The sequence below is a fragment of the Solanum pennellii genome, chromosome 6, assembly GCF_001406875.1.
Source record: "Solanum pennellii chromosome 6, SPENNV200".
In the NCBI taxonomy this organism is placed as follows: domain Eukaryota; kingdom Viridiplantae; phylum Streptophyta; class Magnoliopsida; order Solanales; family Solanaceae; genus Solanum; species Solanum pennellii.
This window is the reverse complement of record NC_028642.1, coordinates 28613527-28640499: the sequence shown is the minus strand read 5'-3', so window position 1 is coordinate 28640499 and position 26973 is coordinate 28613527. Positions and strand designations below refer to the sequence as shown.

At 31.9% G+C, this 26973-nt stretch overlaps 2 protein-coding genes across 6 annotated transcripts; one reads left to right on the top strand and one right to left on the bottom strand.

Moving 5' to 3' along the window:
• The first annotated feature begins 708 nt into the window (after positions 1–708).
• Positions 709–3443, top strand: LOC107021498 (protein WHAT'S THIS FACTOR 9, mitochondrial). 4 transcript variants are annotated; one of them, XR_001457037.2, is made up of 2 exons: positions 709–2739; positions 3067–3442. XR_001457037.2 is itself a non-coding variant. In XM_015222175.2 (1 exon), the coding sequence occupies exon 1, from the start codon at positions 780–782 to the stop codon at positions 2652–2654; it is 1875 nt and encodes a 624-aa protein (XP_015077661.1). In that variant the 5' UTR covers positions 710–779; the 3' UTR covers positions 2655–2860. The 4 variants fall into 4 exon arrangements, 1 of the variants encoding a protein (XP_015077661.1); XR_003578732.1 differs by lacking the exon at positions 3067–3442 and adding an exon at positions 2916–3018; XR_001457036.2 differs by having other exon boundaries at positions 710–2788; positions 3067–3443.
• Positions 3444–5357: 1914 nt separating this feature from the next.
• On the bottom strand, positions 5358–11595 carry LOC107021215 (vesicle-associated protein 1-1-like). 2 transcript variants are annotated; one of them, XM_015221826.2, is made up of 8 exons: positions 11430–11591; positions 11276–11346; positions 10585–10666; positions 10376–10491; positions 10144–10272; positions 9975–10016; positions 7524–7601; positions 5358–6006 (listed from the first exon to the last, which is right to left on the bottom strand). In XM_015221826.2, the coding sequence occupies exons 1-8, from the start codon at positions 11482–11484 to the stop codon at positions 5896–5898; spliced, it is 684 nt and encodes a 227-aa protein (XP_015077312.1). In that variant the 5' UTR covers positions 11485–11591; the 3' UTR covers positions 5358–5895. The 2 variants fall into 2 exon arrangements, with proteins under 2 accessions (XP_015077312.1, XP_027773867.1); XM_027918066.1 differs by lacking the exon at positions 5358–6006 and adding an exon at positions 6038–6688 and having other exon boundaries at positions 11430–11595.
• Positions 11596–26973: the final 15378 nt, after the last annotated feature.

Below are 26973 nucleotides of genomic sequence, written 5' to 3'. Positions count from 1 at the left end.
GTCAAAGGATGTTTCATCTCATTTTTTTATTTACTCTGTTTTGTATCATATGAATATCTAGTCTCGTCTTATTCAATTGAATGTTTGGTTTATATTCGGTCGAATCAATATTCTGATTGATTTCTAGTTAATATTAACAATACTACAAGTCCACTTTTAACTACTTCAAAAAATAATGGAATTGGTTAAGATTGGTTTTTGTTTGCTTATTATGATGATCGTGATGTATAGTACAATTGCAGCGTGTGCATCCATCAACAAAGTAAGCAAAACTACTCCATTTGGCAAATTTCCCCATATGAACTTGTCAGCAACTTAAGCACTTCCCTTCAATCCAAAGCACAATTACAACAATACACACACAAAAAGAAACATGACAAAATAATCACTTTTACTCTACTATAAGCTAAATATAGAAGAAAGTGTCTTAAAATCCTCAAATATTTGACGTAGATGTGATTGCGATACAATTTTATGATAAAAAACTTTTAATAATTTCACTTACGAAAAAGAAGACTAGGTGATGGATTTTGGAGGAACAAAAGAATGTGAGATTAATTTTATGGGAAAAAGGTCAATAATGGGTTTGGATGGATTTGAATTGTTGTGAATTTTAAATATTTTTAGACCATACGGTGAAATTGGGATATTTATGAACCTTACGAGCATAAATGAAATAACTGCGCAATTACCCAAAATACCCCTACAAACCCCAAGCGTAGTAATGACAAGCTCTGCTTAAACCCTTGCAAGCAAGCAGCAGCAGCAGTCTCCAAACTATGTACATGCATTTCCTCCTCCGTCGAACTCACCACCAGCGTCAACAATGGCGGACACTGTTCGACGATGCCCTTTCCATCAAACATGTAAGAGATCGTGGATTAGACCACGCTGTCGAAAGAGAAAAGAATCTCAAACCACTTCTCAACATCAAGAATCTTATCAAATCTGAACCATCGAAATCAATTCCCTTAAACATCATCACACAATCTAAAGATTCTCTACAAATCCCATCTCGCCCCATTGAGTTTATCCGAAAATACCCTTCAATTTTTCAAGAATTTTTCCCAGCTAGCATAAACATACATCCCCATATCAAGTTAACCCCAGAAATTCTCAGTATTGATTCAGATGAAGAGTTGTTCTATCAAAGTGTGAGTTACAAAGAAGATGTTGCAGATAGGCTTTTGAAGATTTTGATGATAGGTAAAATTAATAAAATCCCTTTACATGTTATTGATAAGCTTAAATGGGATTTGGGTTTGTGTAATAATTTTGTGGAAACTATAGTGCCAGAATATCCGGATTATTTTCAGGTGAATAATGAGTCAATGTTGGAATTAGTTTGTTGGAGTCATGAACTTGCTGTTTCCTCTTTGGAAAAACAAGCAGTGAAATGTGAAAGTGAAGATTTGTTAGTTAAGTTTGATTTGAAGTATTCAAATGGGTTTGAGATGGATAAGAAGTACAAGAAATGGGTTGATGAATGGAAAAAATTGCCTTATATTTCGCCATATGAGAATGTAAAGAATCTTCCTACAAAGAGTGATGAAGCTGATAAGTGGGCAGTGATAATTTTGCATGAAATTCTTAGTCTTTGTGTTGGGAAGAAGGCGGAGAAAGATAATTTGCTTTTGATAGGAGAGTATTTGGGACTTCGCTCTAGGTTTAAGAGGGCATTGTTGTTGCATCCTGGGATATTCTATGTGTCAAGTAAGATCGACACACATACTGTGGTACTGAAGGAGGGATATAAAAGGGGAATGTTAATTCAGAAGAACTCGTTGATAGAACTGAGGTCTAAGTATGTTTATCTCATGAACAAGGTTACGGAGGATAAAAAATCAAAAGAAGTGCAGCAAAAAGGTAGTCATGATCTGAAAGAAGGTGATGCAAAGGAAACTGATGTTGATAATGAAGATGAAGATGAAGATGAAGATGAAGACTATCATGAGGACTCTGATGATGTGCATAATGACTACCATGATGATGAGACGGACAATGAGGGTAGAGATGAGAAGCATAGCCAAAGAGTAAACTCGAGGAGAAGAGTTGATGATAGAAACTCAATGACAAGAGATGATGATAGAAACTCAATGACAAGAGATGATGATAGGAAGCCTACCCGAAGATTAAACTCAAGGACTAGAGATTATGATAGGAATACTTCAGCTACCTCTTCGAGGACTAGAGATTATGATAGGAATACTTCAGCTACCTCTCCGAGGACTAGAGATTATGATAGGAATACTTCAGCTGCCTCACCGAGGACTAGAGGTTATGATAGGAATACTTCAGCTACCTCTCCGAGGACTAGAGATTATGATAGGAATACTTCAGCTACCTCTCCGAGGACATCCTTGGGGAGAAATCAAAACAGAGATGTGGAAAGGCCATCAAGAAGATCGTCTTGGAGGGCAGAAAATAATAGTGAGCAAGATGCTCGATCAACATATGGGGACAGAAAGCTTCCAATAAATTCATGGAAGACTTCAGCAGGAAGAAGTTCCAACAGAACCAACGAAAGAACCTTTCGATCTCCTAGGAGGGTGGAGACTAATGATAATCAATATGCTCACCGGAGATCAAGTAACAAATTTGATCTTCATAGAAACCGGGGAACATCTGAACGGAGGAGGAATTCCACGCCATGAAAATCTATCCGCTTTGTGAAGACAGTGCATAATAGGCTTGCTTTTGATAGTTTTAGGTTTGTCAGTTGTCAATCACATATGCAAGGTATAAGGTTGTAACAACATATTGCAGAATCTTGTCTCATCTAATTTTGGTAATTTAAGCGAATTTTCCCCGTGTGATTCTTAACTGATTTATGTGTATAAATTTATCATCATGTTTATTAGTTTGTTTTTAGCCTGTAATCCTTGATGTCTCACCTGCTAATTTTGCCTGCTCAGCATCAGCAACGCGACATGGTTCACCAGGAACGAGATCTGGTGTGCCATAGTTCATGAGTGATACCGTTGTCACTGTGCTGTTTTAGTGCGAATTTGGTGCTACTGTTTTGGTGCAATTTCGGGGTCTGATTATGGTGTTTTTATTGTGTAGTTTTTGGTGCAGTTCCGATGCTTTTCTGGTGGTTTTGTTGGTGCAAGTCTAATGTTGTTTTAGAGGTGATTTTGATGCTGCTGTTCTGGTGTAATTCCAATGCTGTTTTGATACTTTTTTGGAGTAAATTTAGTGCAGTTTTGGTGCATTTCTGGTGCTATTTTGATACTTTTCTGGTGAAATACTGGTCTTGTGTTGAAGAACTTTTGGTGCATTTTTGGTGCTGCTTTCATGCAGTTCTGGTGCAAATCTGCTGCAATTTTAGTAGTGTTCTTCTGCAATTCTGATATACTTTTGGTTCTTTTTGTAAAACTAAATACAAGATACTGATATGTTTAGTACCCTCCTAATAAAATTCAATTAGGAGTTCTAGTTAGTGAATTATCAACAGCGAAAGCACACCCAATGATCACCATAATATCAAATTTTTATAGCCTTTTCTCTCTGAATTTAAACATTCTATCGCAGAGGACATCATGTGTTACCTCTTTTTTCAGATAATTAACTTAGGATGCAAAAGTATTTAATGTTTGAACATAAAATGTGTTGGCAGTTTCTTCAAACTCTTGATTGTTAATGTTATTGTGTTGGTGTCAACTCCTATGTAAAGATCATGTCATCGATAAGCTGTAACTTGTAAATATGTCATGTCCTATCTAATTACCTCTTCCCAATATTACTTCGCCTTACAACTACCTTTTTCTCATAACCACCATAACAACCCCTCACACCTTTTCACTGGGACATCTACGCATTTCCTCTTTTATGCTCGAACCATCTCAGTCTTGCCTTTTGTTTGGTCAAAATAATCAAAGTGTTATGCGAAAGCTGATAATTGCAACTCATGACAGTGATAAATTAGACCACAAAGAAAAGTATACGAAAACAATCATTATTATTAATATTATTTTAACCAAACAACCTACATATAAGAAACTAATTAGTATAAAAAAATTATAGCTATAAAGAAGAAATAATTACTTCTTAAATAAATTCTTTAACTACTATATTGTGAATGTTATTGTGTTGTTACAAAAACAAATGATCTTCAATGTATAAGATTTTTTTTAAAAAAATCCTTCGAGAGAATTAACCAAACATGAAAGTCTTTTTCTTCAAGAAAGTTTTTTCCATGAAGAAAGAAGACTGTTTTTGATTAAGGCACAATTGTAGTAGAACTCAAATTAAATAAGGTAGAAGATTCGAGGCAAACCCTAACACCTCATACATCTTGTTCAGTATGGAAGTCACTCCTACTTTGTCTCAAACATTCTGTTTCACTTGCATACCTTCTAATATGCCAACAAATTCACCTCAATATCCTTATTTTTGCTACTCTCATCTTTTGGACATGCAAATTTTTGACCTAGCAACACCACCTCATGCAATATATATAACTGATCTAACGACTACTTTATGAAACATATACAGGTAATTTGAAATGAGCACGAAGATTTACTATAGTTGTCTATATATGTAGCTTTATTACTATAATTAGATAATTATTTGTTTGGTTTATGTATGTCTAAGTTGACAAGTATTCAACAAATTAAATTCCTACATGATTACATTATATTTTAGTATAAAAATAAGAGTTTTTCGACTAAAAAAAGACGATCCCTTTTTAAATCAAAAGAACTACCTCATCTCACTTACGAAAAAATTTGTGTGAAAATGAAAGAGGTGTATACCCTCAAATTGCCTCTATTAGGCGCAACACCAATTAATAATAAAGCACTCGTCAATCCACAAGGCAAGGTAGAAACAATTGAAGGTTTGTTTTAAGATGCTCAAATTACATGCAAGCCGTCTTTGGCAGCTTGATTTAGACTTGAAAAATGGTGATTTTATTAATCCAAGAGAAAAAAAGATTAAAAGGTAAATTGAGCAAGCTATCTGTTAAAGAAAGAGGAGAATTTGTTGACTTTAATCTAAAGTAAGAAGGAATGCTAAAGAAAATATAACCTAGCTAATGAAAAGAGGTCAACTAGGCATTTCTTATTCCTATCTGTAAATGGAACCTTTTAACTATACACATGCTTGGGAAATGGTGATTCTCCAATATGAACCTTTTTGGAGTATCTGGTCGTCGACATTTTTAAAAAGTCCAAGCAATATTATACCTAACTTAAATTTGTAGTTAAATTTCTTATCCCTTAAGTACACCTACGCAAGCCCAAGGTACTCTTCCCCTATGCATCTCTGAAATATTTCAGCACACATTTCAAATCCATATCAATGCTAGTAGCAGTTTGACTCTCTGCATAAGGTTACGACATAAGAGTTGAGTGTTTACCCGGCAAACCATAAAGACCAGAAATACAATTTTCTGGATCTGCAGACATTATAACTTAATGATATTCGAACAAAGTGACTAAGTAAGATAACAAGGGAGTGTCAAAAGAAGTTAAGTCGAAATCTTGACACATATTTGGGTGAAAAATCCTTTAGTGTTGGGACAAAAACCCAATCGCTGCATAATTCAGCATCTACACATTCGTAGGAATGGTTGGCACTTGGCACCATGACAGTGAGTATGAAGACCAAGGTATGGATATTCATTGTGATGCTTCAAGCTGTGATGTAACTTTTCTTCTTTTCTTCCTTTTGATTTGCCTCATAAAAGCAAAGCTAGGACCACAAGTCCACAACTATAGTTACAATCATTCTAAGGCATTGAAAATATTCAACTAATATAGTTTAGAACTAGCAAGCAGTTCAGACTCAAAAAGATGTACAAAAGTTCTCTTAGAAAGTATTCAAATCACCCCTCACACCTGTCCACAGCAACCAGAAAGCGAGAATATAATCTCAAGAGCTGTGAGGTCATCAAACTTTTCTGACAATGAATCCCAAAAGAATACTAGCCAAGCCAACCAGCAAGATGTACAAAAGTCGAACTCCAGTACGACGTTCATGACGTCCATGCCTCAGAAGCTCCTGGACAATGGTTTCAAACAGAACCAAATGATAAAAATCATCTTAGCCAAAATGTCAACAGAACAGATGGAAAAATTTCTCTGTGCACACCTACTAAATTCAAACAGTTGTTACAAGAAAAAACAGATAAAGGCCCAAGTTTGCTATGAAGTTCCCAGCTTAGGCCAAATCTCCAGTCAATGGTTATCACACTAAAATTAAGTAGTCTACGAACTATTTTCTGCTGATCGCACAATAATGTTTCTTAAAATCAACTTGGTCCACATCTGAAAACAAGTTCTAGTCTCTAACAGTTACTACCTTCTCTCTAAAACTCGCCTTTCAAGACTATCTTAGATTATTTGGTTAATGCTAGTACGCTAACGGACCTGTTTACCACTATAACTGGGGATTAATGACCTTCAAGCTACCATGCACATAAAATTATCTGAAACTTGTAAACTAGTAGACAGAAAAAGGGAACATCAATTTACTAAAAAACCATTGACCAGTAAATAGTAATGCAGAAACACAGGGAAGACTATTTACTTTGACTGCTGCACTAATGCAGCCTCCTTCTGGAATAATATGGATTAGTAGCATTAACATAAATTCCTCCCATGATCATAGCTTCAAAGACCAGGCCTCTGGAGTCCACTTGGAAAATTACTAATAGCAGCAGGACTGTTGATGGGTTCATAACCTGGAAAGAGCTGTTACCTTTTTGTCTTTCGAACATTTCGCTCTGGAAATGACACCACAACAACATACCAGTGTAGTCCCACAATACTTCTCATAAATAATAAAATCATTTTCCCTTATAAAAATGTCAGCACAAGGGCTATGGAATTCATTTGTGAACAAATAGCTAGACTAGTGATATGCCCATTGCGGTTAGTTGGGAAAAAGCTAGAAGGAACCACTATAAGCTTAACATGGACGGTTCTTTATTAGGTAATCTAGAAGTTGGAGGTATGGGAGGGATTTTAGCGATAGCAACAGAAATTGGGTTCTTGGATTCATGAAAGGTGTTCCAAAAGCTACTAACAACATGACTGAGCTTTGTGCCTTGCTCTATAGATTGAGGATCACTGTGGAAAATAACTACGATAGATCAACATTGACTCCTTAGAGGTAATTAAATTAATCTACTCCTTAAAAACGACACCTACTCTACTATTATGGATGAATGCAGGCTATTGACGGTGATGCTACAAGCACCTCAGCTGACTAACTGCTACAAAGAAAGAACAGCTTCACGGACTTACTAGCAAAGGAAGGAGCAAAGAAGAAACTTTTTGGTAACATATTTTTGTTGACAGTTCCTCCTTGTTCGCTAATGAAGCTTTTCAGTTACACATATTAGGAACTACTTTTGAAAGATCCATCTCAGTTATCTATACCAATCCCGGCTTTCATATATAGTAGAAGACTCCAGAGTCTGTCTGAATCCTGTATCTTGTAATAATGCCTAACTATGTGTAATATATATAAAGAATGTCTGTTAATCCAAAGAAAAAGAAAGAAACATTAAATACCAGGTCTCGGCTGAGTTTGGCATTTTCTCGAAGAATGGAGTCTCTCTCTTCCATCAACCTCAAAATGAGATCTCTGGCCTGCAGTACAACCAAGAAATGAATTTTGTATCAAAAAGGAATTATCACACATCTGTCTGGTATCAAGGTTGGAAATGTGAGAGGGCATTAAGTTTGACACTAGCATGCTGAAAGAACGAAACCCGTTGCCTATCACTTCTCAAATTCAAAGATTAGGTATTGAGGCATAATGTGTTTCTGGTAGAAGAAGAACAGATAATTCTTATTGAACAATTCTACTGTTTATGTTCTTTCTTTTTTCTTGTTTTGATGAAATTTCACATGTAATAATTATCAAACTATCTCCTTCTCAGGAGAGATAATCCTGAAATATTAAAGAAATATTTTAAAATTCACAAATACAATAGCATTGGGTGTTTCCAGCTTGTTTATCACCTCTACCTGTGTGTGCAAAGTTGAGCTAACTCTTTAAATGGCTAAACAATTTCTGAGTTACCAAGTAAGTTAGTGAAAATAACTGACAACACAATAATACGCCTCAAACCAATCAAGTTGGGAAGCTGGTGAAAAGAAACAAACATAAATTCATTTCCTCTTCAGGTTCTGGTGTCACCTTTTATTCAATGAATAAGAGATTTCAGCAAGTAGGTTTTGCCATTTGTCAAAAGAGTGTCCGGAGTTGCTGACTACCAACAGAAGCAGCAGACCAATTAATTTCAAAAGAAATGCGCTTAGCATAAATTGTTGAAAACAGAACATTAGATTAAGAGGCTGAAAGAGAAGGAAAATACTATTCTCACTTATCACATCTTGAAGGTGAATAACAGTGTTTTTATTCTCTTTTATTCCTTTTGATGTTATATTAAGGGTTTTCAGATCATTCTTGCAAAGTCCTTCAGATAAGTGGCCACTGTCAAAGAAATGAGAGATGCTCAGATTGGAATTTAAGGTTCAGAAGACCTTTATATGATTGGGAGGTGAATAGAATGGTTGAATTTCTAAATAACCTGGAACGGTACAAGGAACTCAGTAACAGTGAAGATAAACTGTTATGGGCTCCAGATACACAGGGGAGATTCTTAGTTGGAACAGCTTAGAAACTCACAGAGGACACACACTCAATCAAGCTACTAGCCATGGAAAATGATCTGGAAAGTTAAGGTACCCCCTTCAAGGTGGCCTGTTTTACTTGGCTCTTAGAAAAACAGGTGGTTCTCACACAGGATAACCGTATGAAGAAGGGCCTTGATTTGTGCTCCAGATGTTTTTATTGTGAATGTGAGACAGAGACAATGAATCATCTCTTTTTACACTGTAAGGAGACAGTGAAACTTTGGCAAATTTTCATCAATAAAAGGAGCATCAGTTGGTCTATGCCAGGAAACATAAAGGAAGCTTTGGCATGTTTGAATCTGGGTGGAAATCAGTCGGGGCACAGGGAGAGATAAAAGATTGTCCAAGACTGCATTTGGTGCACTATTTGGCTGGAAAGGAATAAGAGATGTTTTGAGAACAAGAGCTGCTCTATGAAGAAGATGAAGCTGAAATGTTTAGCTCTTTTCTATTTTTGGTGTAAACATGAATATCCTCATTAAAAATGAGGATACCCGTAGTATCTTACAGTACTTAAGGAGTTCATAGGAAAACAACAACACTTCTGTTTTTCTGATTGTAAGTATTACTGGAATACGTCCTGAGCATTCCTGTGTTTTTATAATACAAGTTACCTTTTCTCAAAAAGAATTCTATTGAATTACATGTTTACTACAATGACCTCCATCTTCTTCTTTCTTTCTGGAAAACTGAGAAATCCCCAAGGGTGAATGGAGAACAATTAGGAACTCGCCAACTCGGTGGATAACGAACCCACCCTTCTCCACTTAACCAGGCTTTCGTAGCGGCATTGTTCAAACCAGTGACGTGTGCCTAACCCACATATCACATATTTGTGCTCTTACTATCAGACCAAAGCCCTGCGGACCTAATACCTCCATCTACTAAACAGATTAACTGCACAACAAGGAAATGATGGTTGAGGTCTTGAGGATCAAATCAACTTCCTATAACAGTAGGTTATAAAACACCAACATATATTGGCTCCTTTTAGGAGAAGAACCAGTTGAGAAGATGGTGGCAATAGGGAAACTAAATATTGAATAAATCTAAAGCTGATCAAATTTCTCGAGTAGAAAAAGTAAAATCTGATAGGTTAATGAGGTTCATTAACCTATCTAATGAACACAAAGATTCAAAGAATTCACTTAAGGTGTGCGCAGACTTCTTCCCTGGTTGAGCCCATCAAGTAACTCCAATGAGTCAGTAGGTACTCCACGTTTACAGGTCAGATGACAAACATTTCTCCCAGGAGACTTATTTGTCTGATGAATTATAAATATCCAGACGTCAATGCTTTACATGACCACCAAGACATACCTTAATGGAGTTGTCCTGAGGCTCACTGTCTTCTTGTAAATCCTGTATAAGCAACAAAAAAATCATTTACAACTATGTCCCTACCATGACGAACAGATGAATAAAATTAAAGGTGGTATTTTAATCGATTAAATAAGATACAAAAAACTAATTTAGATAGTCATTTTACACTGTCAGAAGCTGTTGGTGAAGTTCCTTCCTCAGAATCTTCAGGGACTGGTGATGGTTTTCTCGGTGGTGAGACATAAATAACTTTTAGTTTGCATTCCTCAACATCATTTACCCCAGACTTGTTGAACTTCAGAAAATGAAAAGAATAAGATTGGAATGTACCAAAGATGACTACAATACATCAAACTTTACAAAAGGCTAAAACAAAAAGAATCCATAAGCTAAAATACCATGTCTGGGTTAATATCTTTTGCTGTAGACCCAGGGTCCACAATCACACTCTGTACAAGAAACTTGTCTTTGCATTGCATACCTGGAGGTAACTCCATTTGAGGTTGCATCGTAACTAAAGTCCAATTGTCCACAAATGTAAACCAAAAATAACATCAAACAACATCCATCAAATCTAAAATAACCATCACAGAAACTAGAAAAGCACCTGTAACATTGGACCTTGATCGTGGGAGAACAATTCCACTGTTCGGCCTAACAGTATACTTTCTGGGATTGGTCGTCTTTACCTAATAAAAGTTAAGAACATTACATAATTTGACCATTTTAATACAGTAGTAAATCCTGCTCAGCCATAATTATAAAACAACTAACTTCTAAATGATCGTTTCCTTTATTACAAAAGATCTTCCTCATATATCACATTTCTTCCGTCAATTATGATTCTTTTTACAGAAAAATAATAATCCTTAATTGAGTTAAGATAAGGATTTCAGTCTTTTCTATCATCTAAATCTACAAGGTAAAATTACCCTCAACCAGTATTTGAGGCAAACCAAGTAATTTAACTTTATGAATCACAAATTAATATGCTTCTTCATTTCCGGTATTTCCTTTTTCAATCTACTTTGTACTGTTTTTCTTGATCTATCAAAAACAGTGAATAAGTTATGTGTACACCCAGACTCCACTTTGTGAGATTACACGAGGTATATTGTTGGGTGGCTCTACAACATGATTTTCTCCGTACTCAGGAGTCAGGACTCGAACCCTGGTATGTTGTTGATGTTGAATCACAAACTTAAAGTACACATATTAATCAACGATAGTTACACTATTTTTAGTCCACAAAACCCATTTCAAAAATAAAAAATTTAAGTAAAAAAACGATATAGTACCTTGAAAGCAACATGATTATCAGTCTTATTGATGAGTTGAAAAGCGGTCGAAACAGACTTGTTGAGTTCAACTTGGAAACAAGAAAAAACAATAATCAAAACCCTAGCAAGTTGAATTAAAACTGATGAAATTGAAGAAGAAGAAGAAACTCACATGGAAATTTGAGGTCCAAAGGATCGATACTTAGAAGTAGTTGTTCAGTTGTCATCTTCAAAATCAAACAAATTTCTGAATTCTCAATTCTCAAGAGACGAATTTGAACATGAATTTCATAAGTTTGCGTTTCCCAATGCAAAATAGAATCTTATTTGATGGAATCAGAATACATATACTATATTTTATTAACATAATAATACTTAGTACTTTTAATTGATTAAATAAATTTATTAACTCACAAAGCACGTTTTTCTTTACAAATTTTAAAAATTATTTTCCAATATCCTCATACTATTCGGCGAAGATCTTCTATCAATTATTATTATTGATAAAATGAAGGTTTAAAATGTTCTTAAAATTATAAGAAATTCAAAAATATTCTCCATTAATAATTTGTCTAGTGTTTTGATCAAAAAAATCATTTTTACCTTTGATAAAAATATTTCTTTCCTAATAAACATATTGTTTTTTTAAAAAAAAAATTGGGATAATTTTAAAAATCTCCCTTCACTCTTTAGCACACATCTTTTCCTGATTTACAATATTACTTCTACCTTATTTATTTTGATTTGAGATAATTTCAGAGATTTTCCTTCTGGTTCCCTATGATTTATGATATTACACTTACTCTCCCTTATTTTCATTTTCTTATAACCATTCTTTAAATTTATTTAAAATAAATATAAATTAATTTAAATTTAACAATTTTAATCTTTTATATATTAATTTCTTCATATTAATAAATATTATATTTTTAATAAAAATCATTTGACAAATACTTTAAAAATAAATCAGCAAATATATATATATGTATATATATATATAAGCTGACCCATCATTTTTTATCAAACAAATATCAAAGTCTTCGTTCAAGCTACCATCATTTTCAACAAATATTAAATTTTCATTTCCATTTCATCAACTTTACCAATTAACTAATGGTTTCTTCCCACAATAACCCATTTCTTCAAAAATCGAAGATAAAAATGACTCTTCAAGAGAGAAATCCGATATCATATTTTTGTTCTTGTTAAGCATTTCCCCAAGCTAAGAAGAAAAATGACCCAAGAAATAGAGAAAAAATCGTTGAAAATTAGATGTAAGCTTGCATGAGGGGTCAATAATGGAGGAATTTGTTAGTTTTTCAAAGTAATTGAATTTGTAATTTCTAAAAAATTACGTCACAATTGTTAATTATAGGAGTGATGATGATCATCATTTTCTCTATATAACCACAACTACTCAACGTCCGACCCAACCTCCGAACTCTCCTTGGATGGAAGCTATTCTTTACGGAAGGTAATCTTTTTCCCTTCTTTTAGTCAAATTAGTGAAATCTGGTGATGTGTTCTGTTTGGATTTTGAAATGTCAGTTTATGGTAAAATATTTTTCTGGGGGCGTATAATTTTCTCCAAGTGGTAATTGATGATAATTGTTAGGATGAACAATTGATTTTGTTAGAGTCCGAAGCCTAAAGGGTACAAAATATTAACAAAAATTCCAAAATGGTATATAAATTTTATATTAACCAAAATGGTAAAATCGCTGCACCAACAGCGACTTACCCCATCGGAAAAAGCAAAATCGCTGCCTCTGCAGCGATTTTGCAAAATCTGATTTTTTTTTTAAAAAAAATGAAATTGCTGCCTAAGCAGCGATTTATAGAATTTTTTTTTAAAAATAAGGAAGCAGCGATTTCAAAACAAAATTTTTTTTTAAAAAAAAAATAAAGAAATCGCTGCAGGGGCAGCGATTTCAAAATTATTTTTTTTATTAAATCGCTGCCCCAGCAGCGATTTCAAAAAAAAAATTTTTTTTAAAAAAATAAAGAAATCGCTGCTCTGCGATTTCAAAAAAAGGATTTTTTTTAAAATCGCTGCCCCAGCGATTTCTTTATTTTTTTTTTTTAAAAAAAAAAATTTATGAAATCGCTGCTTTCTTTATTTTTTTTTTAAAAAAATCACTGCTTAGGCAGCGATTTCATTCAGATTTTGCAAAATCGCTGCAGAGGCAGCGATTTTGCTTTTTCCGGTGGGGTAAGTCGCTGTTGGTGCAGCGATTTTACTGTTTTGGTTAATATAAAATTTATATACCGTTTTGAAATTTTTATTAATATTTTGTACCCTTTAGGTTCCGGACTCGATTTTGTTATTTCACTTAATCTGCCTTTCATAGATTATAAAAGATGCAATCTTTTGCAATGATTAATCTTGTTAGATATGAAGTTTAAAGTGAAACATTGTGGAGATGGTGCTTTGAATTGTTATATTTTTACTTCCAAACTCATCGATCTAAAAACAAAAAAAGAGTCACTTTGTAATTCAAATTGCTGTTTTTAGGAACTCTTGTTAAAAAATATTTTCTTCCTGATCCTTCTTATGGGTTGGAAAATGAATTAATTATTGACTTTGCCGATTCATCTACAGGAATACTACACTTTCTGATTTTTCACCACATTTGATTGCAAGCTAGTATGTTTGTAATGTATCTAATCCATCTTTTACATAAGACTGAGTGACTGTTACGAACTACTACTTCATTTTCTTTGTGATTTTGCAACTATTCCTTGTGTTTGTTGCCTCTAATAAGTGATTTCTTTTTCATGGGTAAGTCAAATGAACTTGCAATTTCTGAAGCGACGACATAAATGTTTGTTGTAATGGATAAGCTAATTCATCTCTCTTTCGCTTCTAATACTCCAAAATATCTCTAATAGTTGTAGATTAGGTTCTACAACATCAACCATCGATAATCAAAAGGGAGAGTACCTAGTAACACGATTAGTGTCTACATATAGATTTTTAGATTGAATTAAGTTTTGAGATGGAGAACCTCATTTTCTTCTTCTTATCAGTAGCATTTTCTTCTCTATTATCGATCCTTGTTGCATATTATAAAATTCCAGAAGGGATATTCTAAAATTCTCTTAAGATTGATATCGGCAAGCATCTTGTTTTAAAGAAAATAGTGCAAAATGGGAATGAAACATTGGAACTTTGCCAGTAGATGGATCAAGAATAACGTTTATAGAATATCCATGGAAAATGTACTAATGTGTTTTGATATTTGGCTCTAATAACAAGCTTTCACTGAATGATAAAATAGATCTTTTGACACAAACCAATGTATTTTACTAACACTTCAAGCTATCTTTTTCTTGCCAAGATGCATTATATTCTCCAAATCTTTCACATTTCTGTTGCTTTGCTTGAGTATCAGACTTCAGAAATAAATGTTTTGGAAGGCCTTCCTCTCTGGAAAGTGAAAAAATGTCTCAGAAATAACATATAAAGGTGTCATAAGGTAAACCACAAAGGCACTATTGAATAACCTTTTTAGGTTGTCCAGTTTCAGCAAAAATTTTTAGGCAACATTTTCTGATCGTCTTGAAGGAATCGTATCTCCATTAAGTGATGCATTAGGAGCTGTTATATTTGCAAAGGAAGGACAGTTTCTAGTTGACTTCCTTGAGTAGGGGAAACAATAGGAATATTTCCTGTGGCATGTTCCTGTAATAATTACTGTTAGCTAATGTATATTTTATACAAAATAAAAGAAATAAAAAAAATCTTGAAAGAATATTTCACCCATAAAACAACTCCACTTAAACCAGCAGTAGATAATCCAGGGCCACCTTTTTGTTTTTGGCCATATCCTTTCCTCTTCAAGTCGTAAATAAAATGAATTAAGATACATGTTACGTATGCAAATTGTTATATGTTTTAATTTAAGGCAGATGTCTATATACCTTTTTCCCTTTGGTTTAACTGGTGCTCCCTGACAAGTCCTTTTATTATGTCCATAATATTTACAATTTGAACACCTTTTAATGTGCATGATCTCTTTGATTGGGAAGTTACATCACCTTCATCAACAACTCTTTTTCTGTTTTTAGATGGTCTACCAGGACGCCTTCTAAGATCCGGATGAAGAATAACTGCTGGGAGCATCTCGTTCATAGGAGGCCAAAAACATTCATCATGAACATGATGTATGCGTTCAAAATATGATTTGAGATAAATTTCTGTCTTGAACATTGGATCGCAGTATGCCTCCTTCACGTCTCTCTTATGGGCAATACCAAGGGCTGCATGTTTACAAGGTAAGCCTGAAATCTGAAATACGCCACACTGACATGATCTTGTATCAAGATTAAGTATATAATGTCTATCCTTGTCAATAACCTCAAACTCATTAGCTGCAGCAACCTGCAAATTGCATTTCCTTTGTGGAAATGACCAGTATTTCCTAAAAACTCCATGGGAGGAGCTCTGAATTTTGGAGGAGAAGAACAGAAGTGAAAACTGCATTTTTGCAGAATGAAAAACTTGCTTTCATTGAGCTGATCTTTGTACATTTATACAGCTAAGTTGTAACAGAATGAGAATCTAACTTTGGTTAGAATATCAGCCATTTGTTCTGAAGTGGAGACATGATGAAGAGTAATGAGCCCTTCTTGCAATTTGTTTCTCACGAAATGACAATCAACCTCAATGTGTTTGGTGCGTTCATGGAATACTGGGTTCTTTGCTATATGGATTGCTGCCTGGCTATCACAGAAAACTGAGATAGGCAACTTACAAGACTCAGTTAGGTCACCCAATAATCTTTCCAACCAAACCAATTCTCCAACTACCTTCCTGATTGCTCTGTATTCTGCTTCTGCTGATGACAAAGATATTGTTGTCTGTTTCTTTGATTTCCAACCAATAGGACTATCCCCTAGGAACACTATATATCCACTTACAGATTTCCTAGAGTCAGAACATGCTGCCCAGTCGGAGTCACAATATGCAGTAATTGTACAATCTGCATGTTTGGTCATGAAAATCCCTTGGCTCAAGTCATTCTTCAAGTATCTCAATACATGAAAGGCTGCCTTAAGATGTGGTTCTCTAGGTGCCTGCAAAAATTGGCTGAGATCTAAAAAAAATGGGGAATATCAGATTGATGACTGATTGAGGAGCAACAACTGCGAAATCACAAAACGAGATTTGAAAGAGAAGAGAATCAACACAGAAGAAGAACCCAAGGCTCTGATACCATGTGGAAATGACCAGTATTTCCTAAAAATCCATGGGAGGATCTCTGAATTTTGGAGGAGAAGAACAGAAGTGAAAATTGTATTTTTGCAGAATGAAAAACTTGCTTTCATTGAGCTGATCTTTGTACATTTATACAGCTAAGTTGTAACAGAATGAGAATCTAACTAACTGGAAAAATAACAAACTAACTAACTAACTGAAAGATTAAAACTCAAGTCCTAGCTATACTAATTTAACAGAATATTAAATACATGATCTTAACATCCTTGAGTACTTCTTAGCCTTATTCAATTTCTCAATTATAGTTGGTGGTACTCCACTGTTCCAACTACGACCCTTCTGGAATCTTGTGTGAAGTCTAGTCATTAGTTTTGCTCTAATACCATCAATAAGTGCCAAAATTTGCTTTCCCCTCAACTCATCTACCCAAGAATTTAAAGACTCACTTAAATTGTTTGTAATGTGATCAGACTTTACCCTTGGATCAAAAGAAAGTCTTGTCCAAGTTTGCTTTTCAATTTTCGACAAGTACTCCCACGCCTTTGAGTCAATTTGCTTGATCATTTCCATTGCCTCATTGAAGTACTTAACTTCATAACTTTTGGCAGCTTGCCAAAAGTAGCTTCTTAGAAGTAGCCCTGATATTGTGCCTTGAAGTTGGCATATATATGTCTATCACAATATCTTCCATTAACAAATGAAATGATCTCTTCATATGCTTGATGCAGTCCCTAATAAATAAATAAAAATAAATTAGATTGTAAATATATAAATATGTTAAATGTAAAACAGATATAAACACATTTTTACTCACCTTTTATCTGTCACTCATGAATGTCCATGGCTTGTTACGAGGTCAATCACCAATAAAATCATTTAACCAGAAAAAAAGCATCTCCAGGTTTCATTTTGTTCACTTTCAACAACAGCAAATGCAATTGGAAATAGTCCATTATTCGTATCTAATGCAACTGCTGATAGCAAAACTCCACCATATGGCCCTTTAAGATGACAACCATCAAAACCAACAAAAGGTCTGCATCCTTCTAATAATCCATTCCTTAGAGCAGGAAATGAAAAGAAACATCTTAGAAATTTAGGGCTAATGGTAAAGTCAGGCCTGTCATAATGCACGTTGAAAATGCTTCTTGGGTTTGAGATTCTGTATATTTCAGCATATTTGGCAAGCTTTGCATATGATTCCTTGTGGCTTCCCTCGATCAGTTCTAATGCTTTGGTCTTGGCTCTCCATAGTTGCGTCTTATGAGGTGTTAACCCATAAGTCTTCATGATTGCCATTATACCATTATTAGTCCTATCCAGGTCTTCCCTAAGAATATCCACCAATTTTTTCGCAATCCAAGTAGAATTAGATTCATGAATTCTCTACCCTTCCCTTATGCAATAATGCTATTTTTTTAAGCTTTTAATCTTATATGTGATTCCATCTGGGAGAGGAGAAGCATGTATTCTCCAAGAACATCTTGGCAGTGTACACTTAACTGTGCATCTAGACTTTTCATTCTTTATTCTTGTTAACTTAGTTCCTTCTTGGATAGCATAATCTTTCAATGCAGCCCTAAAGGTGTCAACCGAGGTAAACAAATCTCCCTTTATGAAATTAATTTTTTTGAAAGGGTCATAAGTAACCTTTTTCCTCTCAATGAAATTTCTAAAGGAATTTTATCATCTAAATCAGAATCATCATCTATTTTATCTTCTACCTCAGAAAATTCATCAATATCCTTATTTTTCTCCTCTATAAGGAGGTCAAGTGGATCTAAATCATCATTACAATTTTCTTCACCCGATATAACCCACTTTGTAGCATTATTCATGTTCATTGATTCATTGGGAGTCAAATTGCTAAAATCTCCATTTGAGTCATCACATACTTGTTGGGAAGAAGGAACCATATCAACATTGTATTAATAATACTCACTAATACAAAGAAAAGTGATTTTGTCACGTCATAACTGATTTATATTTATTTTGGATAAATTTAAAGAATGGTTACAAAAGAACCAAGATAAGGAAGGTAGACATAATATCGTAAACCACAAAAGAGGTAAATCTTATAGAGCAAAATCTGAAGGAAGGTCTCGAAATGACCTCAATTTTTTTTTAGTAAAATATTTTCTTAAATTATTTTTTTAAATTATTTTTCTTTTAAAATTCCTTTAATTAATATGAAAATGAAAACAAATCCTTTTTTCTTCTTAATCTCCTTTAATTAATTAAAATAAAATTGCTATGTATAACTTTTAAGTTGATAATATATGTCATATATGTAAAGCGGTAAAAGGTCAAATATGAAAATCGTTACCATATATAATTTTTAAACTCATATTATGTGTCATTTAATTTTATATATATAGAAAAGGTCAAATATGCCTCTCTATCATTAGAAATAGTTACATATATCCATGTTTATACTTTGGGACCAAATATACTCTTTTATTATATTTTGACATAAATATATTCTTACCATTAAGAAAAAACACACATAAAATTTCAAATTAAATGACCCACCCCAATTTTTAAAGGGAAAAATTTCAAAACATCAATATTTTAACTACTAATGGGACTCCTTAGCAATAGTTTCATTATTTATTAAAAATGTCATTATTTTAATTTGTTAAGGGATTAGTTATGTATTTATTTTATTTTAATTAATTTGAAAGAATATAAATAATTAATATCAGAGAAAATTATGGAACAAAAAAATTCAAAAAAGGTAAAAAAGATTTTAAACACAAATTAGTTACGCTTTGAAAAGAGCATGAATAGTCATCTTTTTGTCGAGTGTTTTTTTGCTTTCTTCTTAAGAACATAAAAAGAAATAATTAAAAATAATTTAGTTTGTCTCCCGAATCATTCATATGATAATTTTCAAAGCTTCTTCAAGTTGAATACGACATATATTTGAAACACAATTTTTTAAAATTGACTACTATAAGTTTGTCGCATCCAGTGAATAATTGAAAAACAATCAAGTATTTTTTTCGATCTTTTTTATTTGTTTGGATGAGATATTCATATATGTAGAGTAAATAGTGTTTTTTTTCTCTAATTGAATCAGTTATCTTTGTATATATTGAGATTTATAACTTTTTTCAGATATTTTATATCAAAATTATGATGTGTAACGAATGAAATTTTTTTTTTTTTTTAGTTTAGTAGCTTTTTTTTTCTTCTGTTTGAATGCATACAATAATTTGTATCACTTTAAGTTAATGTAACTAATCGATCATGAACTATATGTTGAATACAACAATATATGAATACAAAAGTTAGATGAAAATACAACGTTATAAGTACAAAGTGAGATTGAATATAAAGTTGTGAATACACAAATAAATACTTTCTTCATTAACATTTAGTGGGACTCCTTAGCAACAGTTTCATTATTTATTAAAAATGTCATTATTTTAGTTTGTTAAGGGATTAGTTATATATTTATTTTATTTTAATTAATTTGAAAGAATACAAATAATTAATAGCAGAAAAAATTATGGAACAAAAAAATTCAAAAAAGGTAAAAAAGATTTTAAACACAAATTAGTTACGCTTTGAAAAGAGCATAAATAGTCATCTTTTTGTCGAGTGTTTTTTTGCTTTCTTCTTAAGCACATAAAAAAAGTAATTAAAAATAATTTAGCTTGTCTCCCGAATAATTCATATGATAATTTTCAAAGCTTCTTCAAGTTGAATACGACATATATTTGAAACAGAATTTTTCAAAATTGACTACTATAAATTTGTCGCATCCAGTGAATAATTGAAAAACAATCAAGTATTTTTTTTCGATCTTTTTTATTTGTTTGGATGAGATATTCATATATGTAGAGTAAAGAGTGTTTTTTTTCTCTCTAATTGAATCAGTGAAATCTTTGTATATATTGAGATTTATAACTTTTTTCAGATATTTTGTATCAAAATTATGATGTACAACGAATGAAATTGTTTTTTTTTTAGTTTAGTAGCTTTTTTTCCTGTTTGAATGCATACAATAATTTGTATCACTTTAAGTTAATGTAACTAATTGATCATGAACTATATGTTGAATATAACAATATATGAATACAAAAGTTAGATGAAAATACAAAGTTATAAGTACAAAGTGAGATTGAATATAAAGTTGTGAATACAAAAATAAATACTTTCTTCATTTGAAATACAAAGTGACTTTGAAAGGTAAAATACAAACTAATCGATCATGAACTGTATGTTGAATACAACAATATATGAATACAAAAATGAGATGAATATACAAAGTTATATACAAAGTGAGATTGAATATAAAGTTGTAAAATACAAAAGAAATACTCTCTTCATTTGAAATACAAAGTGATTTTGAAAGGTAAAGTAGGCACATAAAATACAAAACTTGTTGGTATACAATTAGATAGAATATAAAACAAAAGAGAAATACAAACTTGTTCACATATAAACTGAGATTAAAATATAGAATGAATACCCAATGAAATATAAAATTGTTAGCATACAGTTAGGATGAATAAAAATTAAGAAGGAATACAAACGTGTTGATATACTAATTGAGATTGAAATACAATGTAAAAATAAAAAATGTAACTTTTTTGATATATAGATAGAATGGGTACACAAATAAACTGTTGATTCAGACATTGTAGACATACTATGTTTTCTTCGAATCTAAAACCCTAAAAGCAAATACAAATATATTAAAAATCAAACAAAATAAACACATGAATGGATTTGTAGATTCTAATAAATTTGAATTATTAAAACGAAATCAGAAAAAAATTGAAAAAAATAATTTAATCGAGACTAAAAATCTGAGATATGTAAATATTAGATAACTATGTAAACAAACTTGCGTAAAAATAAAAAAAAAATATTAACAAAAAATTTGTAATATGTACAATGCGAAATATAAATCAAAAACAGTGATATTGAAATACGTAATACATAGAATCTGAAATACATACCATAATCGGTGATCTTAAACATCAAATCAAAATAAATCTAAATAAATAATGGAAATTACATTGCCAATCGAGAAAATCAACTCTAATTAATAAAGAGATTTCGTTTAACGATCGAGAAAATTTCTTGAATTAAAATATATATTTTGATAAACAATTTGTGAGCACCTTCAAGAAAGATATCTGGAAACGTGAAAACTGGGCTAGAACATGAAAGGTGGGGTAGAAACGTGAAACGTGAAGAAGAAAGATTATTGGGTATTAGAAATCGGGAGAAGTGAAATTCCAAAAAAAGGAGTAAGAATCCACCAAACTCTATTAAGAAAGAAAACAAAGAAATTTTGATGATTGATAATAGTTTCTCTTTAAACTGTTTCAATGTTGGATGCTTTCAATTTGCTTCACTGTTATTATAAACGGTAAAAGATATGGTAATTTCATTTAGCAAGGAAAGAGAATCATAAATTAATGGATATAATAAAATCCTAATTACCTTATATTACTATATTTGATATTAATATTTTATAAAATAAAAAATATTAATAATAAAAAGAGAACTTGTCTTAAAAGTATGTGTCAGTGTAATAAAGAGTACATTGATGGTGAATACAATTTAAACTCAAATCTGAATACATATTATTTTCTAAAAATATTGTCATTTGACATTTTAAATAAAAATTTTAAAATATTATTATTTGTACTAAATATGTTAGATATTATGACTTAATTGCTAATTTTTCCATAATACCTAATTTTTATAGAAACTCACATATCTAGATCTGACCCATTTTCTTTTCTATTCATCTTCTTCACTTTTGTCTCCAGGACAAAGGACTTCAATTTATCCTGAATCCACCACAATAGCTACATATCCATATTTGTTACACGCATAGTATACTAATACGGAAAAGGGTCTGATATACCCCTCAACTTTGCCATTTGGAGCTGATGTACCGCTTGTTATAAAATGGTACATATATACCCTTACCGTTATACAAACGGCTCACATATACCCCTGACGTTACAAAATGAGCTTACGTATACCCTTCATTTAACGAAAGTGAAAAAATAGTTTTAAATTTATATTTTTTTACTTTTACTTTATTAAAAAATTATTTAGGGGTATATATGATTCTTCTATCAAAGTTCAAGGGTATGTTTTAATTTTTTCCATACATAAACTATTTTTGACTTCTTTTATTATAATTATTTGAGTTTCTTATTCTTATTTTTTTTCTTTCCCCTTAGTGTAAAGAAAAAATATCTAAAATTATTTTTATGTCTATATTGTAATTTAATTTTTGTATTCGAAGAAAAAAATTGGGTATTCTGCAATAAGTTTTACAAGAATATTAGTGAAACATAAACAAATTTAATTATCAAAATAATAATTCTAAATTAGTCATTGAAACAAAAAAAAGACAAAAAAAAAATGTTTGATTAGGATTAAATTTATTCATATGGATTATATTTTTTAGAAAAAAATAAAAAAAATAAATTAAAATTATTATTTTTTCATTTCCGTTAGAAGAAAAGTGTATATATGAGCCATTTGTTTATAAGTATGGGTTATATGAGCTACTTTCATAACAAGAGGTATATTAGCTCTAAATATTTAAGTTGAGGGGTAAATCAGACCCTTTTCCCTACTAATAATAAAGTGTTGTATAGAGGTGTGTGATAATAGGGAAATGTTATCCTTTGAGTAATTTTAGAAATCAACCACTTTTTCTTATTTTTTATCATTGGTGAACATTTTCGCACGATGAGAAAAAATTGATTGAAAATATTTAAATAAATCATTTCTTATATTTGAATCAAAAATATTTTAAGAATCTTTTCTAATTTCCAAGTTCAAAAAGATTTAAATTATAAGTTCTAGTTATTATTAAATATAGTTTAAGCAATGTAATAATAACTAGTGAAAGAATTCAATATAGTGTGAATTTTTTTGCTATTAATTAGAATCGTAATTTAAAATAATAAATATTTTCGTTTAATTGAAAAGAACACACATGGTCAACGGGCTAAAGGTTTATTGTAGCAAAGTCGTAGAAGTAAATTTTTTTTATAAGAAGTTTAACTTTTTAAATATTTTTCATACATAATATTTATCTTAAGTTCATCCAGTTAACGTAGAAAATTGAAATAAATTACAACACAAAATAAACTTGCCAAATATGCAAAAATATCATATGATCAAATAAAACAAACAAATCCATCATGTCAATGCACAATAAACAAAAAAATTACGTATATGCGTAAAAGAAATTTTAAATTTGTATTGCAATTACAGACAAATATGATTTTTTAATTAATTATTATTAAGTACTATAATCAAAAATTGATATCTCAATTTAGAAAAATATAAAGGTAGAAGATAAAAGATCGATGTAAAACATAATTTTTGTTATAAAATCAAGCTCATAATGATATAATCATAAAGCTGAGAAGAAAACAAGAGAAGTAGATAGAAGAGAGAACTTTTCTTCTTATTCAAGTGCATATCAAATGGTGAGTGATATCTCTATTTATAGTGTTGAGATATCACTACCAAAGGTCACCACATTAATAGATACATAGTTATCTCTTAAGGTTCTTATCACCTTGGGAACACTTATACATGAATCCCATTAATTGTTGAATAACTCTAATGGATCATCCACATAAAATAATATATTCATAACACTCCCCCTTGGATGTGCATAGATAATGTGCCTCGTCAAAACCTTACTAGGAAAAACCCTATGGGAAAAAAATTCTAGTGAAGAAAAAAAAGTAAACATATCTTTTGATACGCACTATTTGTTGCCTCATTAAAAACCTTGTTAGGAAAACCCAGTGGGAAAAAACCTTGGTCAACGATAAAAGAGTGCAACGCGTATTATACTCCCCTGATTAAAACATCACTTAATTTCTTGTGATGATGTCTCTAATCTTCGTACATTGTGGTTGATATATTCTTTTTCAAAGAAAAATCCCACATTTCCTGAATATGGTGTTTCATTTATCCTAACCAGACACACTCTCGACTTGCTTCATGGAGGGCTTTTATTTCTGCATAGCAACATTTGCTTCATTGATCGCCAGAATATTACTGTGCCTCCACATGCAAACATATAGCGTGTTTGAGACCATGCTTTATGTGGATAAGATAAATATTTTGCATCTGCATAACCAATCAGCTTTGACTTGAATTCTTCGGAATAGAATGAACCTATGTCTATGGTCCTTCAAAGATATTCAAGTATATACATAACACCATCTCAATGTCCTTTTGTTGGGGAGGAATCGAATCTTCTCAATAAATTTACTGCAAAACAGACATATATCTGGTCGTGTATTGTTAGCAAGATGCATTTGTATCCTGATTGCACTAAGATATTGCATCAAAATCTTTCTGTGTATGTTTATTGATGAACAAATATTTCATTCGTCTTCTCAATCTTAGGCAAGACAAAATTTTATTTTTTCAGAATCTTTTCATTTTAGATCCCCTTCTCAAATACTCAATAGCTTTTAAAAGCTCATTTTCATAAAAATCAAGGACAATTAGGGTTATTCTTTTTGCACCCTTTTCTTGCTTGATTATTTCAATTCATATAAGGATTCTTGAAGCTTTATTGAAAAAGTTTCCTTCAAACTTTTATATGCTTCAGACACCTCGTTTACTTCAAGGATTTTTATATAACCTTCATATTGTGTAGCTAGGCATGATAATTATTCATTATATGCATTCAAGTTTTTCATATGTTGCCAGACAAAACAAACCTCATTGCTCCACCATAGGAGAAAACATCTCCAATAATGTCAGGAATTTTGAGACAAATCTTTATGCCCCAAGGCATAAGTTGTACTTGATATATTACGATTATACTATCACATAATAATTTATTGTACCCCACCGACATTATACCTTGATTTATGGACTATTAGTCCAAAAAGTCACTTTTCTAAGTGAAACAAAATATACTTGAATTATGCATTTTACTTGGCCAACCATTTATATATCCACACTATATGACAGATTTGAATTTAAGATCCTCGTCACAGTTTATATCATTGATTGCTACCTCATATCAAAGATACCGTTGACGGTTATTTGATATCGATTTCAATATGACATAACTTATCGAGATCTCTTCATTTTTTAAAATCATTTTCAGGTACCTAAACCTTTTCCAAGGTTTTATAAAGTGTTATGTCGTGGTGCTCTCTTATAGCACTTGCCTCATTATCATGACCATATTGATCATTGGCTCCTCTCCTTCTTCAAGAAATTTTATATTTGGAACGATTGATCTATTACGCTTCCGGCGTATCATAGACTCCATCCTTCAAGACTTCACATTGGAGCATTTGCAGCTTAATTATATCATAGGGTCAGTATATTCATCTGGCAATTGATTTGCAACATTATGCAAATGAATTATCCTTTGAACTTAACGTTCACATATTTATTTAACGAGGATCTAGATAATTCATAATTAAATTCACACATAATTTTCAGTTGTTTATCATCTCTCCCCCTAATGTTAGAAAATCTAACATTTATCCCAACCTTATTTTGGCATTCATCTTTGTGCGTGATGGAACAATTAAAATCATAACCGCACATTCAACATTTTAGATGAAAATTATATGGTTCCTGACCCTAAACCAATTTTAACGAGGAAACCTTGTTGGCTTGATGCATACATGTGTTGCTAAATGTTAAACAAAATTATCTCATACCAAATCTTATTTGGGAGTTAACTATGATTTAGCTATGATTGGAGGCATACAATTTCTACTAAATCAACAAGCATTGCCAATATTATTTCATATTTTGGAACTGTGCTCTTAATTTAACAATTCGAGCAAACAACCTTATAAACACCAATTTGTAAGTTGACAACAAAGCACATGTGATCATAACATAGATGCATCAATCATATAGTTTCAAATGATCCACATGGTAGGTGAATGGGCTGATACGCTCAAACTTACTTCTCAAATAAGAAGTAAAGCGGTTGTGTCAAGTAAATAACCCAACTAGTGAGGTTGGGATCGTTCCCACGAGAAAAATAGTCTAGACTTAACTTCAACTTGTTATTACTATTGTTTGGTCAATGACTTCCTTGGAAAGTAAAAACATAAAAAGGGGGTTTTCTATTTCTAAATGAATGAAAATAAATAACGAACTTGAAAGAGACACTTAACAGCTTTGAATGTTGGATTTTAATCAATTAATCAAAGTAACTAGGGTTTACGTGTTCCCCACAGGTTCATAACTTGATAATTCTAACTATAACAATTCTTTTCTAGTATCTTGCATGCAAAGTGATAAGTTATGTATTTCTAAATCCTTGGTCCGGCATCTAGAAAATCTCACTCCGCACCTTGGTCCGGCTACATGTGTTGCTATACTAACCCTTATCTTTACCTCATATTAAGCATAGCATTCGATATTTGACTCAGTTATTACATCGTACCAATCAATACTAGCCTATTAGATAGTATACACTAAATCTATGTTAATAATT

Excerpts from the sequence above, each read along its gene's own strand:
- LOC107021498 (XM_015222175.2), top strand. The coding sequence starts at position 780 with ATGTACATGCATTTCCTCCTCCGTCGAACTCACCACCAGCGTCAACAA.
- LOC107021215 (XM_027918066.1), bottom strand. The coding sequence starts at position 11,484 with ATGACAACTGAACAACTACTTCTAAGTATCGATCCTTTGGACCTCAAA. Across the intron at positions 10,492-10,584 it reads ATCAAGGTCCAATGTTACAG|TTACGATGCAACCTCAAATG; the intron begins GTGCTTTTCTAG and ends ATTGGACTTTAG. Across the intron at positions 7,602-9,974 it reads CTCAGGACAACTCCATTAAG|GCCAGAGATCTCATTTTGAG; the intron begins GTATGTCTTGGT and ends GTTGTACTGCAG.